The following is a 16,883-nucleotide window of genomic DNA, read 5'->3' on the forward strand; positions in this document are numbered from 1 at the left end:
CACGAAAGCTTATGCCCAAATAAATCTGTTTGTCTTTAAGGTGCCACCGGACTCCTTGTTGCTTTTGTGGATACAGACTAACACGGCTACCCCGATACCTGTTGGCTTATTGTTTTTATACAACTGTTAAGGCCAATATGGCGTTTGCATCTTTGTTAAATGCGCTATTTTTATTTTCAAATAAAGGTGGCTGGATACTTAAGGCCGTTGTGAACAATTTCACGTTAAGCATGAAGCAATTGTTGGTTTGCTTATCAAACTTGTATGTATCATGTTTTCTGAGGATAATAGAATGAAAGGAAGAAAAACCCAGCGTCACCCTTACTGTATTCTCCACAAGCGAATTTTAGAGTTTCTCACAGGTTAGTCTCTCTAGCGATGAGATTTATTTACAATACTAAGGGTCTGGAGTGAGGGAGGTGGGTGTTAAACTACATTTACAGGCAAAGCCCATCATTGAAAGCCTGAACCTGCGCTCGCTGTCGTAGGCTGCAGTACCCCTACTGCCATCACTAGCAGCAGAATGGGGCTGCTAAGCTCTTTGCTCTGTAGTTGATAAATATTCATATTCAATTGTCGTAAGGTGGCAGGCAAGATTTTCCTCTTGGTGCTCAAGCTCTGGTGATAGCATTTACTAACTGTATCATTAAAGAAATGCAGCAACTGGTCCTCCTTGTTTGCTTACAGCTTGTTTGAATTGTTATGAATCTTCTAAGGAGGGCGAAGAAGAAAATGTCACTTATTCTCCTCCTCTGCAGAATAATATTTTTGAATATGGCTCTTGGAATTTGAAAGCTACGTTAGCAATAGGTTAGGAGTGCCGGTAACAATAGGAAGCACACAGCAAGAGTTCTTACTGAAATAATACAAAAATGGTCTTTTAAAGCCATTTAAGATACATATTTAACATTCAAAGCCACTGAGCACAAGGTTGTTAAGTGAGGTAAGTTACTGCCTTCAGTTATGTGTGGGTCACTCCCTTTGCAAACAGTAGGGTGGATGCTCCCCTAAGGGCACAATTTGGCCTAGTAAAAGAACTTTCTTCAGTGTTTCAAGGGCGTGGGGCAACTGGTCTTAGAATGGTTTAAAGCCACAATGCACTGTATACATGCACTGTATTCATGTCCAGTTGGTGGGTTACAATCTTCTAAGATCTGAACGATAGACATTGCTTACTGGATGGTCGTTACCATCATAAACAGGTAAATACTTTCTGAAACGAAAACAGAAATAGTTATTTGAGCCTAGGGAGCCACTCTGGCTAACATGTATACGCAGGGGGCAGTAACCAACCTTTTTAGCTGTCAGTGTCTCTTGCTTTTTAAATTACCAATACGTATCTGCGCAACAATATACGACTCATCAGCTAGTAACTTGATTCTTGCCACTGAACTGGCATGAAGATGGGCACTGTCTCAACATTTATTTCTTATTTTAGATTGTGTGTGATCCAATATGATTAGCTACTTCCCCCAAAAAACTTTCCAGCTTGAATAGCTAGATCAGTGTTTCTCAAACTGGGGTCGCCGCTTGCGGTTTGTTTACCTGCCCCGTCCGCAGGTCCAGCCGATTGCGGCTCCCACTGGCTGCGGTTCGCCGCTGCAAGCCAATGGGAGCTGCTGGAAGCGGCGGCCAGTAAGTCCCTCGGCCCGCGCCGCTTCCAGCAGCTCCCATTGGCCCGGAACAGTGAACCGCGGCCAGTGGGAGCCGCGATCGGCCAGACCTGCGGACAGGGCAGGTAAACAAACCGGCCCGCCCGCCAGGGGCTTTCCCTACGCAAGTGGCGACCCCAGTTTGAGAAACACTGAGCTAGATGTTCACTGCAACAAGTATGAATTTTAGATGGGACAGCTGCAGTGAGCCTAAAGCAATATTGAGCCAATGCACAGGCTGAACTGCTAAAACTTACTTTAAAAATATAATATGCAGAGAAATGTACCAAAAGGGAAGCATTCAGTTAAGTTTGTGTAATGGACCTTTATGGATTTTAAATTCTAACCACTTAGACCACACACATCAACTGATCATCACAGCTTCTCCTTACACGCTGAACCTCTGCATTTCACGTATTACAAATTGTTTTACTCTAGCCTTAAATTTAAAAATATTCTTACCGTGTGCCTTTATTTAAGAACTTGCCAAATAAGTGAATTAAAGAGTAAAACTTTAATGGACTGCGTATTTCTAATCAAAAGTTTACAAAAAAGTATGCATGTTGGGAAAACCTGCTGAAATCCGCAACATGTTACTCGGTAATTTTGTGGCAATAGCATATCCCATGATTGAAACTTACACAGCAGATGCCATGTTGCAGGCAGGAAGTCATTGCAATTGAAAACCACTTTCAGAGAGACAAAGAGCCCAACAGCACCATTAAAAAAAAAAAAAAGTAAACAGCAAGATATTCCTTATATTTTTTTAATTGAAAGTTCTTACAAAATAAGACTTAACTCCATTACAGATAAAGTCAATTTTCCTAGTTTCTTTGAGTTACGGGACAAGCCACCATCTTTCCTCCAAGTCTATGTCTATGAGATCACACTCTGCTTTTGGTAAGGGAACACTGTCAAGGTTAATGAGTCCAACATTTGATGTAAAGTACCTCCGTCTCTCAATACTGTATCTATTCAAAAAGTTTAATTAGGAGGTGCATTTTTTAAGATTCCAAAACAAATGATGCAGTGATTTTTCAAATCAACTCAAATCTGTGCCAGCAGCCTAACACTTATGAGCAACCCTACAATAACAAACTAACTCATTAAATCACACTTATTAAATCAAAGGGTGGTGGAGGAAGCGTGTGTGAAACCAGTAAATTAAGATTTCAAGTTTTGTCCTTTTAAAATATCTTGCCAATGTCCCCAGCAACTGGATTATATCTGTCTACAATACAGCTCTGAACAGGGTGTGGTTATTTTTCTGAAAACTAAGCAATCATTTTGCAAAAAATGATCTCTCTGTTTTTAATACTGAAGAGTGCCGTTAAACTATGTGACCCAGTAAGCCCTACCACTCTACTCCAGTAAACAGATTCACAAAAGCATTATGAATCTGGTGTAAAAAATGAAGTGAACGTCTGGCAGAGCACTTTATGCATCTGCTTTAAATTGCACCCAGGGTCCTGAAATTCAAAAAAGTGCACCCTTATGATAAGATTCTTTAACCACCCACAGTACAACTCCACAGAAGACAAATGAATGTCTTTATACTACAACTACATTCCTTCACTCTTAAGAATAGCTTTCTAGAGAGAATGTACAGTTTCAATTAGTGCAATATGACTCAATAGAACTTCTTTAATTTTTTTTTTTTTACACAGTAAACAGACCTTTATACAGACCCACAAACTATTTTGTACTTCCTTATTTACATCAAACAGTTGTATATATATATATATATACATATATATACACACACGTTAGCAAAATACAGAACTTCTCCCATAATATTTCAAATGTCTGTTATTCAATAAACGCTTTAAAAAAAATTGTTCTTTCATAAAGAAAATAACTCCACACAGCAAATACTCTAATTGCATTCATTTGTTTCCAGTGCACTATGTTCTTCAATTACAGAATACACTTTCCACCAATCAATTTTTGTTCTTTCATTTTATTTTGGAGACAGAATACCTTTATCCCCTGGATTAGTACTTGCGATGGTGTTAGGGAAATTTGGTTTCAGGAGTCCAGCTCCAATTCTTCTTGGTTTTCACTGAGTCTTAGCATAAGTTGTTGCTCATAATACAGGCTCTTTGCATAGTTTATTTCTTGAGATAACTTTACTGCTAAAACTTCAGACTTCACATGGACCTGCACAAATAAAAGTAGTGGGAAATTTTAATACCGCTGTGAAGATAAAAAATCCACTTAAAATAATTATCTGCAGTTATCAAATCTGTCATCTAACTGCAATGACCAGGCTGGTTACTTTAAGAGGTAGTCCTACCTCGGGCTGGTCTACACTGTGTGTGTGTGTGGGGGGGGGTCGATGTAAGATACGCAAACTCCAGCTACGCGAATAGCGTAGCTGAAGTTGAAGTATCCTATTCGACTTACCCCACTGTGAGGACGGCGGCAAATCAACCGCTGCTTACTCCTCCTGACGAGGTGGAGTACGCACGTCGATTCGGGAATCGATTTATCGCATCTCATCTAGACGCGATAAATCGATCCCCGAGAGATCGATTTCTACCCGCCGATCCAGGCAGGTAGTGAAGACGTGCCCCTAGTGTTAAGTAGAAAACGAGAAATTGGGACTCCGTTTCTGTTCCCAGGTGTACCACTTACTCATCATTTTCCCTATCTCTAAAGTAGAGATTTCCTTACCTAGCTTAGTGCTGAAGTTGAGTGAATTAATGTTTGTAAAAGGGTTCTGAGATACTCTGATAAACAGTATTTTAATTATTTACATGGAACTTGGCTCAAAGAGACAGACAGGCAGACAACTAGAGACATTAGGTATGCTATTTGCACTGGAGGGAGAGAGATGGGCCATACAAGTACTTTAGGGCCAGTCATTTTACCCCTCCTATCTTTTCTGTCTCTTTTCTATTTAGAATGTAAGTGCTTTGGGGCAGGTACAGGGCACTGATCTCTGCTCACATCTCTAGGTGCTACAGTAATACTTACATCAGTAAGTGTACAAACTCCAGTTAGATTAGAACTGAGAGCTCTGCTATTTTTGATCTGTCTACATTACAAAGATTCATTTTTACTATACACATGGAATAAATATCATGAGATTGGAGAGAATATTTTGCTACTACAAGGTGAGGAAGAGCAGACAACACTGTAAAACAGCGTGATGGATATTCCATTAAACAAAGGAATACTGGGTCAGGCTTCTGAATTTTTTTTTTTTTTAAATTAGATTCCACCCTTAGTAATATCATTCTGGGTAATGCCCCGCCTATCATTCTGATTGGATTTCTTGTCCTAGGGAAGTGGAACAGTCTCCATATCTGTCAGTGATACCTTCCCTTATTCAGGGAGCTGCTGGATTTGCCTTGATCTTTCTCTCTTGAGCTTAAAGAACAAACGTACCACGATCACTTCTGCACCCAGGTCTCCCTCACAGATGGGCAAGACACCATAAAAAAAAGACTACAGTGTCTACTTTCACTGCCGGTTGAATGACATTTTCATAAATAAATGGCATAGAAGACGGTATACCAATGATGACAAAGTATTTGACTATTGCAATATAGAAAGCAAAAAAACATAATATGAACAGAAGAGTAAGTGCTGGGTCCTCACCATAGGTTTCTGCTGTGATGGGCCTGGTATTGCTACACCGCTACTTGTATTCACAGCTTTCTTTGTCAGCTGTACATAGACCTTCCCGTGGTCCTTTGAAATGAGGCAGTGGTAGAGATGATCGTATTTGACTTCCAAGAAGATGGCCTCTCTGTCGACATAATCCCCACTCTTCAGGAAATAAACTGCTTTGGATGAAATAAGAACACAATAGCTGTCTGTGTTCTCCACTGCTATGAAACTGCAAAAACCAGAAAGATAAGTCCGTGTTGTTTTACATCGTCTTATTTGTAAAACACTGAGCTGGGAGGGAGACTATTCTGTTCTTGTACTTGCTACTCCCTGTGTGACCTCTGAAAACCTACCAGGAAAATGAACTGCAGCAGAGATAGTGCTGTGACCTTAGGATTCAAATGTTTTATCATCAGTTCATCAAAAATAAACATGCCCCAAATGGTCACCCTGGCACAATAAGTGTAATATTAATATTAAAGTGCCCGTTTTGTAGCCTTTCTAGCTTTGGAGAGGAGGGCTACAAAATAGGCAGAGTTACAGAGTTAACTCTAGATCAAACAAAACATCAGGGATACGACAGTCTCACTCAAAAACCAAAGAAAGCATAGAGTTAGAAGTGACAGGGAACAGAAGGATAAGAAAGCAAGGCAGTGAGACTGGAGTGAGCACATAGCATACCAAGTTTTACTGCCATAACTCTGTTGGTTAGGGGTGTGATTTTTTTTATATTGATGTCAGTAGGAGAGGAATAAGAGAAGAGAGGAAAGGGTAGAGATGCAATCACCCCATGACATAGGTAGCTGCGAGCATTCTGTTAATAAATATCGTTTAGTGGGGGGTTCGACTGAGTCACTACCCTACCTTTCAAACCACACAAGAAATTTCCCCAGCATGGAGACGTGGTGGTTTGTTCGTTTGTTTAAAGCCAATTTTATTGCTGACAAATTCTTTAAATTGAAATTGTTTGTAAATCTACTCTGATGAAAGGTGTGTTGGGATGTATTAATGAAACTGCACGACTGTCTCTCATGATACATTACAAACTACAGTGCTTCACTTTCCTTTCTTCAAAACAAACAAACAAAAACAAAAACAACATTAACCTGCTGCCTGACCAGTAGCTAGAGAAGAGAAATTAGCTGTTTAACATTGGGGGTGAAAGGTTAAGCAGCAAGCAGGAGGGTTTCCCAGAGAGATTAGTTAGTTTGAGTGATGAATATGGGAGGGAGTATAGGGGGAATGAAGGAGATTTAGAGAATTATACTGTCTGAAAAGATCAATGTAAAAACAATGACAATTCAAAAGTGAAATATTTTATATATACACAACATTTCGAGCCATCAAGCAAGCCTGAACACGAATAGGATATTTTACAAATTTAAATATGTATTTAGTTTCTCTATTCACACTATTAAATGAGAGTGCTAAATGGAATTTTTAGTATTATTCCTGCACTGTCAGTAATTCACTAGTGTATGAAACATGCCTGCAGGAAGGAGATTCTACCCCTTTAGATCAATTATTAGGCAGTTTGAAAATTATTATGCATAGCAACAATTAACATTCTCACTCCGTTATTTTTAAATCTCTCTCCTCCAAATGGTTACAGCTTGAGAGGCCTATTGCAATTTTTCAGAGATGATGTTGCTATTCAAATGAAACTGACAACTTTGTGTTACCTGTCCTATTCTCTTTACCAACTAAGTGTTCTCTGCAGGCACTGTTTCTGCAGATCCACACTGTGTGCCAACATGTGACAACAACAGCATGAGCCTGCTGATGTGATGTCTCAAAGATGAGCAGATGATAAGAACATAAGAATGGCCGTCCATCCAGCCCAGTATCCTGTCTGCCGACAGTGGCCAATGCCAGGTGCCCCAGAGGGAGTGAAACTAACAGGTAATGATCAAGTAATCGCTCTCCTGGCATCCATCTCCACCCTCTGACAAACAGAGGCTAGGGACACCATTCCTTTACCATCTTGGCTAATAGCCATTAATGGAGTTAACCTCCTCGAATTTATCTAGTTCTTTTTTAAACCCTGTTATAGTCCTAGCCTTCACAACCTCCTCAGGCAAGGAGTTCCACAGATTGACTGTGAGCTATGTGAAGAAGAACTTCCTTTTATTTGTTTTAAACCTGCTGCCCATTAATTTCATTTGGTGGTCCCTAGTTCTTATATTATGGGAACAAGTAAATAACTTTTCCTTATTCACTTTCTTCACACCACTCATGATTTTATATACCTCTATCATAGCCCCCCTTAGTCTCCTCTTTTCCAAGCTGAAAAGTCCTAGCCTCTTTAATCTCTCCTCATATGGAACCCATTCCAACCCCCTAATCATTTTAGTTGCCCTTCTCTGAACCTTTTCTAATGCCAGTATATCTTTTTTGAGATGAGGCGATGTACGCAGTATTCAAGATGTGGGCGTACCATGGATTTATATAAGGGCAATAAGATATTCTCCGTCTTATTCTCTATCCCTTTTTTAATCATTCCTAACATCCTGTTTGCTTTTTTGACTGCCACTGCACGGACGTCTTCAGAGAACTATCCACGATGACTCCAAGATCTCTTTCCTGATTTGTTGTAGCTAAATTAGCCCCCATCCTATTGTATGTATAGTTGGAGTTATTTTTTCCAATGTGCATTACTTTACATTTATCCACATTAAATTTCATTTGCCATTTTGTTGCCCAATCACTTAGTTTTGTGAGATCTTTTTGAAGTTCTTCACAGTCTGCTTTGGTCTTAACTATCTTGAGCAGTTTAGTATCATCTGCAGACTTTGCCACTTCACTGTTTACCCCTTTCTCCAGATCATTTATGAATAAGTTGAATAGGATTGGTCCTCAGACTGACCCTTGGGGAACACCACTAGTTACCCCTCTCCATTCTGAAAATTTACCATTTATTCCTACCCTTTGTTCCCTGTCTTTTAACTAGTTCTCAATCCATTGCAGGACAGGATCCAGCAAATAAGCACCTCTTGCTTGTGGCAGGAAGATGCAGAGAAACTCACTGTCACATGTTCTTGGAAGTTCTTCTTTCACAGACTGTTCAGTGTACTAGCTTACTCCAGGAGGGTTCTTCTGTATTGTACACTTAACTCTTTGTCTTTTCCCCTCATGCCTTTGTGTCTCCTAGTCATGACAATTCATAGAGCCTCTTGTCATTGTAAACCCAGATGATATGATTAAGGAGAAGTCTCGCCACACCTTGTCTTTAGGGTTTTTCTTTCTTTTTTATGATTTAAAAGCTGTTGATGTTTCAAACACTAAGTGCATTAGTTATCATACGTATCTATTCTACTGTTTAGACTACAGGTGTGCCATTTAGCAGCTAGGTAAAGACCTTTGAAACTCGTCTGATTAATATATAGATTGTCAAATTAAATCCATCTTGCTTTAGTTCTATGTAATATGTACATAGGCCATTGTATTCCTAACACTCTTTGCTTGACAAACTTTTTTTTTTTTTTAAATTCAACCAGCTCCCCTGATCTAGTGCCTCTCAATTCAGTTATGAAATAAAATGACCATAGTCAGTTTATATGTAGCTGTTCCCAGGACCTGACTGATAAAATTCTTCTCAGAGGCTTGTTTAACTTACTATTTCTAGTTAACAATCCCAACTTTCATTTATCTGCTATACTACTATACCAGTGGTGGGTGCCTGCGGACAGTCAGTGTAAACAAACTGTCTCGTGGCCCGCCAGCAGATTACGCTTGTGGGCTGCAGGTTGCCCACCACTGTACTATACTGTTCAACAGCAGTAGCTCTCTCAGCCTTAGATGTTTAAATCTTTACCATATATCATTTTTAAGAGCATATTACAGCTAAGACAGTAGAGTTGTTACATAATTTTCTGAGGAGCGTGATGGGAATTTTAATTTTAAGTTGATATTAGAGACTTAAACAGATACTAGAGACTGGCAGAATACTAATTTCTCCTCACAACAAACCACTGTGACAAAACTGGTACTATGTTTTATACCCATTTTAGAGACAGGTAAACTAAGGCACAGTGAGGTGCTCTGGTTTCAGTCAGAAGTTTCCAAAATGTGGTCCCCACAGAATTTACTGGCCAAATGGTTCTGGTTTTCCTTGTTCCCAGCTGCTAAACTGCATTAAAAGAAGCTAATAGACACACAAATTCATAGTATTATTATTCTATATAAGAAATTGCCACAGGGAAGTTATGAAATTTCAGATGGGAAAGGAGGTGGTCTGTGTAATTGCAAAGGCATGGGGAGATAATCATGGGACAACCTCTGTTAAAATGTGGCCCATCCGATGAGGAACTATTATATCATTATTTCTACTATATATAGAAAGATACACAATTACATAGAATGCTAATACCATATTTTGACTGACAAGGATTTACTTCATTTTATCAGTTTCTCTTGATCAATTAAAGTCACATTCCATAAATCAAATTATTTTACAGAAGGAAAAAAATCCCACCAAATGGCAAGACTATTGTCTAAACTAAAGCAAACAGACAATAAAAGGAAATTATTTTTTCTTGCTGTAGTTTACTGAATATTTAAGCCCCGATCTTCAGATGTGCTCAGCATAAGGCGCTCCCTTGAGTTCATTGATGTTCTCAGGCCCAGCACTTTAGAAAATCGGACGATTAATTTCTATGATGCTTTTTACAACAGGCCAGATTTAATCTTTATCGATTTTTCTACAAGGTGTCAGGGATGTATTTTGAGGAACAGAGGTATGAAAACCAAGGGCAGTGATTTCCTGGTGAAGCACTGACATTTTAGCAAATTTGTAGTTAAACCTTACATTACGTTCTAAGTTTGAGTCACACATCATTACTCATTTTCTTTTGCCAACAACATACATCCTCTCCTCTGTGCTTAAAGTTTCAACAGAAGAGCTGAAAACTAAGACAGTTTTGTTTTTTTCTATATTCCTACATTTCTAGGATTTAAAAAAATCAAATTAATAAAAGAAAATGAAAAATTAAATGAAACATGATCCAGTAGAACAAAGTAGAAGCAACCAGATCTCTGGAGAATTCGTGGGGCTTTAACTACATCAGGAAGTAATTACACAATATTTTCCAGAAGTGAAACAGTGAGCCTAACTGGAAAAAAATGTGGAAACATTTAGTTAGAACAGTAGAGCAAGGTATTATCTCCCCCCCCTTTTATGGATTAAACTTTGAAGGAAAATATGCAAATAATCAGGTCTTTAAATCTGTTTTTAATTACAATACTAGGATAAAAGTCAGAGGCACAATTTTGTACTGGTTTTCCATGACAAGAGATACCGTTTTCTTGTTGAGTGATATTCCTGTTGGTGAAAGTCACAGTGAATGAACAATACAACAGCTGAAATTGTGTTAGACATTTTTGTTAATTTCACTGATGTACTTACTCATTTAGTAGCGCGCGCGCACACACACACCCTTCCCTCACTCATCAAAGTCTTATTTGGAAAATCTATATCAAAATTTAAATCTATCTCAGAGCTCAAGTTTTTCCCAATTTTCCCCCAGCAGAAGCCAGATTATGGCCCCTGACAGTGAAAAATCTGTCCACACAGTCCGTGTGTGTTTCACAGCCACTGAAACAACAGAACTTCCCACGAGAGACACAGTGATCACTAGTGCACAACCAACAAGAAAACCCTGGTGTGCGCACAGCCGCTGGAGAGCAGCTGTCAAATCGCTTAGACCCCCAACTTGAATAGTAGTAGGGAGAATGCAAAAATGGAGAGGGCAGGGAAGGTCATGGTGCCACCAGATTAGATACACTGAGGCACAAGGCTAGATGTCAAGTGATATAATTTCTCTATAACCTCACCTTCTTGGAAAATATTACTGTTTTATTCTTTCAAAGCAAAATGAGAGTAATGAGACTGATAACATGCAGTTAAACAAGACTGCTACATCATTTAGAAACCTAACTGCTCAGATTCCTTCTTTCGTAAAAGTGTGGGGAGAGACTGACCATGTAATTCAGACTGGGCATCAAGAGACAAGGGTTCTAATCTTGGCTCTGCAATAGCCTGAGAGACACACCTTGGACTAATTACTTAATATCTTATTGCCTCAATTTTCCTTATCTGTGAATCAGAGATAATGACAATGAGTTAACTTATAAGGGTTTTGTGAGGCTACATCAAACGATATTTGTAAAACATGTGAACACACTTGGAAGGGAGGGGATGATGGAAGTTCTCAAGCACCAAAAATATCCTCCAGTACATCAAAAACAAGAGAAATAGATGACGTGGATAAGAAAAGCTTTTGGTGGCTATCACAAAGACACAATATATTTTCATACAATGATTATATTGCAACACAGCAGTTGCTGGGTTATTACTTACAACTCATCTTGGATGTTGTCTGTCAGCTTGAATAGCTGCTCCTGTCCTTCTGCCCGGCTTTCTGAATACCGGGGCAATAGTCCTTGAGGGCCTCTACAACAGCGTGGCTTCCTCACTCTCTCGGCCTGGGTCCTACATACAAAACACACATTAACTGATTTAATGCGACTTTTAAGCTTCCCTTGGAAACTTTACTCAATATAAGAAGTCATATTATAAGCAAGGTTTGGCATGAAAAAGCCATTAAGTTTTTAGATCTCTGTTGGTATCTGCTTCATATAAATACAATAATATTTTATCTGGGGGTCTCTCTAGTAGACACAGATCTTTTTGCTATTTTCCATTGAAATCTGGTCTGAAATTGAAAAAAAAGCAGGTGAAATTGATGTGGAAAAGCACTGTGAAGCACAATGGCCTGCAAATTTTTAATAAAAATATGTATTAATACATAAAGGTTTTTACCCTTTTTTCCAGAAACAGGAATCCACATGTGGTGTATCCAGACAGTTATTGTATTTGTTGGAGAAGGTTGCATGTTGATGGACAAGATGGCAATAGGTTGAAAAGTAAGACACCCACAAGTAGTCTGCACATGTCAAGGCTGTATCCCCACTTTGAACTTTAGGGTACAAATGTAGGGGCCTGCATGAGGACTTCTAAGCTTAACTACCAGCTTAGTTCTGGTCCGCTGCCACCATTCCCTACCCTGGGAAGCTTTTAGAAACTTTTCACCAATTCCCTGGTGAATACAGATCCAAACTCCTTGGATCTTAAACAAGGAGAAATTGACCCTTCCCCCCTCCTTCCTTTCACCAACTCCTGGTGAATACAGATCCAAACCCCCTTGGATCTTAAAACAAGGAGAAATTGACCCTTCCCCCCTCCTTCCTTTCACCAACTTCTGGTGAAAACAGATCCAAACCCCCTTGGATCTTAAAACAAGGAGAAATCAATCAGGTTCTTAAAAAGAAGGCTTTTAATTAAAGAAAAAGGTAAATATCATCTCTGTAAAATCAGTATGGAAAAAACTAGACACAATCAACACAGGATTAAATAAAGACTGGGAATGGCTGAGCCATTACAAACATTGAATCTATCTCCTCTTGTAAGTATTTTCACACTTGCTTCTTATCAAACTGTCTGTACTGAGCCATCTTGATTATCACTTCAAAAGTTTTTTTTCTCTTACTTAATTGGCCTCTCAGAGTTGGTAAGACAACTCCCACCTGTTCATGCTCTCTGTATGTGTGTGTATATATATCTTCTCAATATATGTTTCACTCTATATGCATCCGAAGAAGTGGGTTGTAGCCCACGAAAGCTTATGCTCTAATAAATTTGTTAGTCTCTAAGGTGCCACAAGTACTCCTGTTCTTTCTGCACATGTTAATGCTCTACCCACTGGTATCTGTATCAGCACTATAGTGTATCTATCTTTACATTAAAAAAATCCTGAATGCTTTTAAAACTTGGGACACTACCAACATGTGCAGAATTGTGCTGCAGGATACCCACCCCTGCCTCATTCTTTGCCTCTTCCCAATCCCACCACTTTGAGATTGCTGCCTGCCGTTGAGATCTCTCTTTCAAGTTAGTACTATTAATTTTCCAGGAGGCTACTTATAGCCGAACGCAGTATTTTTTATTATTGAACCCTACTTCCCCTCTTAATGTTCTCTACAGACACTGCAGAATGAACTGCTGTTGTCCTTTTGATCTAACGAGGGGGAAAATCCCACATAACAATTAGTTCACTTCTTAAACTGCTTGGCAACAGCACACAAGAGTACTTGCCCTCTAAGTTTTGCTTCTTGCAGATGTTTTCTCTGGAGTCTTGTTACTTCTTTAGTGCTTTTCCTTTTCATCAACCCTATCCCTATATACACACATACACGAACACACTTTTCAACTCTGCTTTCCTCTGAGTTTTTGGCATCCCTGCCTACTAACTCTAATCATGGCAAACTATATTTTTACTGCCTCTACTCTTCTTGGCTACAGCTACTAGTAAAAGTCATCTTCTCTATGTCCCTCATGTGCTGCCTTTAACTTGAGTCACGGCTTTATTTGCCGTAACGGTTTACTTATTGAGTCACTTATTGTGACTAAATTCACTTTAAGCACTTTGACTATTGCTGCTTCCTGTGGCTTTGTTTTCTTGTAGCCTCTGTGGCATGGTATCATTCAGCTGGCTCAGTGGAAGTAAGAAATGGAAACCTCCCTTTCCCAATCCCTTGGAATGCAGAGAACAGGCTACTATCATAAATGCCATTAGCTCTTTTAGAAGGCTTTGTTTGTTTATTTTTACCTCTGATCGATTTGTTTAAGTCTGCACCTTGGTAAAGAGAGGCTAGATGTCAGATTTGTAGGATGTACTATTCGAACGTCTGAATTAGCATACAAAATGGCAACCTGAAATGCCTCAAATGCCACAACCCTGATCCTTAAAAATTTCCAATGTTGCCTCTACAACTAGCTGATATTTCCACAGTTTTGTTATTAGTAGCTGTCTAAAAACATTGCTATATCTATCTAATTTACCTAGGAACTGCTGTGCTGTATGTTGTTTAGAAACCTGTAGATAACTAGTGCCCAGCAGTGGCCTTTCTTGCACTGGAGAAAAAAGATAAAATATCCCCCCTTGTGCTGCTGTTGGAGGTGGTGCAGGGATGAATTACAAAGGTGTAAAGTAATAAAACAGCATTTCATAAGGGACAGGTACTTAGAAGTAAAACTAGACAGCACTTTAATCCATTTATCAAAATTCTTGCATGCTCCTATTTCCAGGCAGCTGGAATATACTGTGAAGAGGCTAGTTTGTAACCAAAGAACTTAAATAAATAAAAGGTTAAAGCAGAAATCACGACATATCCATCAGCTTCTCAGACCATTTTACTTGTGAACCTTACTTGTGTGAATTTTCCTTCTCTCCCTGCACCACGTTCTCGACAGCTTTAAAGACCCAACTCTTCCACCCTACACCCACACACTTACAGCAGTTTTCACAACTTTACAAAACAAAATGAATTGTTGAATATGAAAGAAGGGATTAGAGATTACAAAACAGGTACAAACTGGTTATTGGCTTCTTATTTTATCTGCTTCCCAAGTTTGTGCAATCTCTCTCATCCTTCCAGGGACTTACAACTGCAAAAATTCAGATCAAGAAAAGAATCCACAGCCCTAAAAGAAGTAGTTAAGCCAACCTAAGCCAGACAGCACTAAGCAGACAGCACTAGGTTGAGAAAAGAATTCTTCCATCGCTGTAGTAAGGGCTTGTCTACACTTGAAACGCTATAGCTGCACCGCTGTAGCACTTCAGAGTAGAGACACGACCAACACTGATGGGAGGAGTTCTCCTGTTAGCGAAGGTAATCTACCTCCCTGAGAGTTTGGTTGCTAGGTTGACAGGAGAATTCTTCCATCGCCTAGCACTGTCTATATGGGGGTGGGGGAAGGTCAGTTTAACTACACTGCTCTAGGTCAACCTAACTTTTTAGTGTAGACCAGGCAGAAGTGTCTACACTGAATTGCTGCAATTGTGCTGCTGTAGCGTTTCTAGTGTAGACATACCCTCTACCAACAACATTTGTTTTTCAGCCTCTCCTGCCATGTTACCACACAGCTTTTGATTTTGGCGAATGAAATATCACTTCTCTAGATAAAAAACTAAGCAGCAGTATCACCAAGTGGACTGAGTAGGGAACTAGGAGACAACACCTAAAATCTAATCTTGGCTCTGCCACAAACTCACTTTGTGATCTTGGACCAAGCACACTGTAGACACTCTTCCATGTCTTATTTCCCCATCTGAGAACACATGATACTTCTACCTGTCCATACTTATCTTACATAACTTTCAGAGGACTGATTGTAGAGCATTTTTAAGATGTAAATGCTATATAAGAGCTAATTATTCCAACCATCCCTCTGTTTGCCAGAAACTGGGAATTAGCGACAGGGGATGGATCACTTGATGATTACCTGTTCTGTTCATTTCCTCTGGGGCACCTGGCACTGGCCACTGTCGGAAGACAGGACACTGGGCTAGATGGACCCTTGATCTGAAGAACATAAGAATGGCTCTACTGGGTCAGAAGTTGAAAACTAGTATATGACAGAGTGATGACCTTTACTTCACCCTGAACCTATCGAAAAAGAACCTTTTTGCCAGTTTAAGTTCATATAGATCTCCAACATATAGATCACTAAAAATGATATTAATATGCACATTTAAATCAGAAATGGTCTGTGAGGATTTAGGGCTGCATGGTACAAAATATTTACTGCAGGTCTGACCATGTATTTATTTATATAAATTTACAGAAAACTAAGAGGAGTGAAATAAAATGTTTGAAGCAAACAGTAATTTTTCATCAGTAGCATCTGTCTGAGTTGTAGTAGCCTGAGTATTAAATGATCATACTGAATTCACAACCTAAACTGCTTAAACAAAGATTTTAATTTACTGAAGAATTACTTAAAGAGCCTAGTATGAGAGGGTAAAATTGGTGGAGAATTTCGTGTGTGTCATATATGTGGACAGTTAAGACAATGTAGAAGGAAGTGAAAGGGGAAGAACTGTGGTCAAGTGGTTAGAACAGGACACTAGGAATCCTGGGTTCTATTCCCATATCTGCTACTGGCTCACTCTGTGAACTTGGCCATGTCACTTAACTTCAGTTCCTCAGTTTTCCCATAGGTAGAACAGGAATAATAAAACTTCATAGGGGTATAGTTGGCTTAATTGTTAAGTACTTCTAGATCTGTGGATGAAGTCTGTGTGTGAGATGTGCACATCACTACCAATTTCTACAGTTATAATGCAATACTAAATAAAATGTGTTTTTCTTAATGAAAATGCAAAATGTTTGAAGGCTATAGAACATACTTCCACAATAGGAAGCAGAGTCCCACCTTCGCTATCTTTCCATCTTGCTGTTTGTCCCGCCTCTTTGTCACACACATGCCTCAAAGAAAAAGCAGGGTTCCTGAATAACCCACATTTAAAAGAGCAGAACAAGAGAGAAATTATTGTTTCTTGGCAGCCCTCACTGGCTCTTAAATCTTTCTGCAGCACCTAGAGACTGTAGCGACAAGTGATTCAGAAATGCTTATGTAGTGACAGATTTAAGGAGTGACTGGCTTACTCTTAACAAAAGGTTTAAACTTTTTAAAGCTACAGGTCAATAATTAACTTTTCAATGAAAGACTGTGCCATTATGCATTCAGGAAAGTGAAATGAATAATGGATC

General features: G+C 39.2%; 1 protein-coding gene across 1 annotated transcript in view; it reads right to left on the reverse strand.

Annotated features, from left to right (window-relative positions):
* Positions 1-3,616: 3,616 nt before the first annotated feature.
* VPS13D (vacuolar protein sorting 13 homolog D) overlaps positions 3,617-16,883 on the reverse strand; it is a 193,845-nt gene continuing 180,578 nt past the window's right edge. The window contains exons 68-70 of the mRNA XM_065421413.1: positions 11,629-11,760; positions 5,259-5,499; positions 3,617-3,812 (exon numbers count right to left, since the gene is read on the reverse strand). Coding sequence (XP_065277485.1) covers positions 3,681-3,812; positions 5,259-5,499; positions 11,629-11,760 — 505 coding nt within the window. The 3' untranslated portion in view covers positions 3,617-3,680. The remainder of the gene's footprint in view (positions 3,813-5,258; positions 5,500-11,628; positions 11,761-16,883) is intronic.

Source organism: Emys orbicularis, chromosome 22, assembly GCF_028017835.1.
Source record: "Emys orbicularis isolate rEmyOrb1 chromosome 22, rEmyOrb1.hap1, whole genome shotgun sequence".
Classification (NCBI taxonomy): domain Eukaryota; kingdom Metazoa; phylum Chordata; order Testudines; family Emydidae; genus Emys; species Emys orbicularis.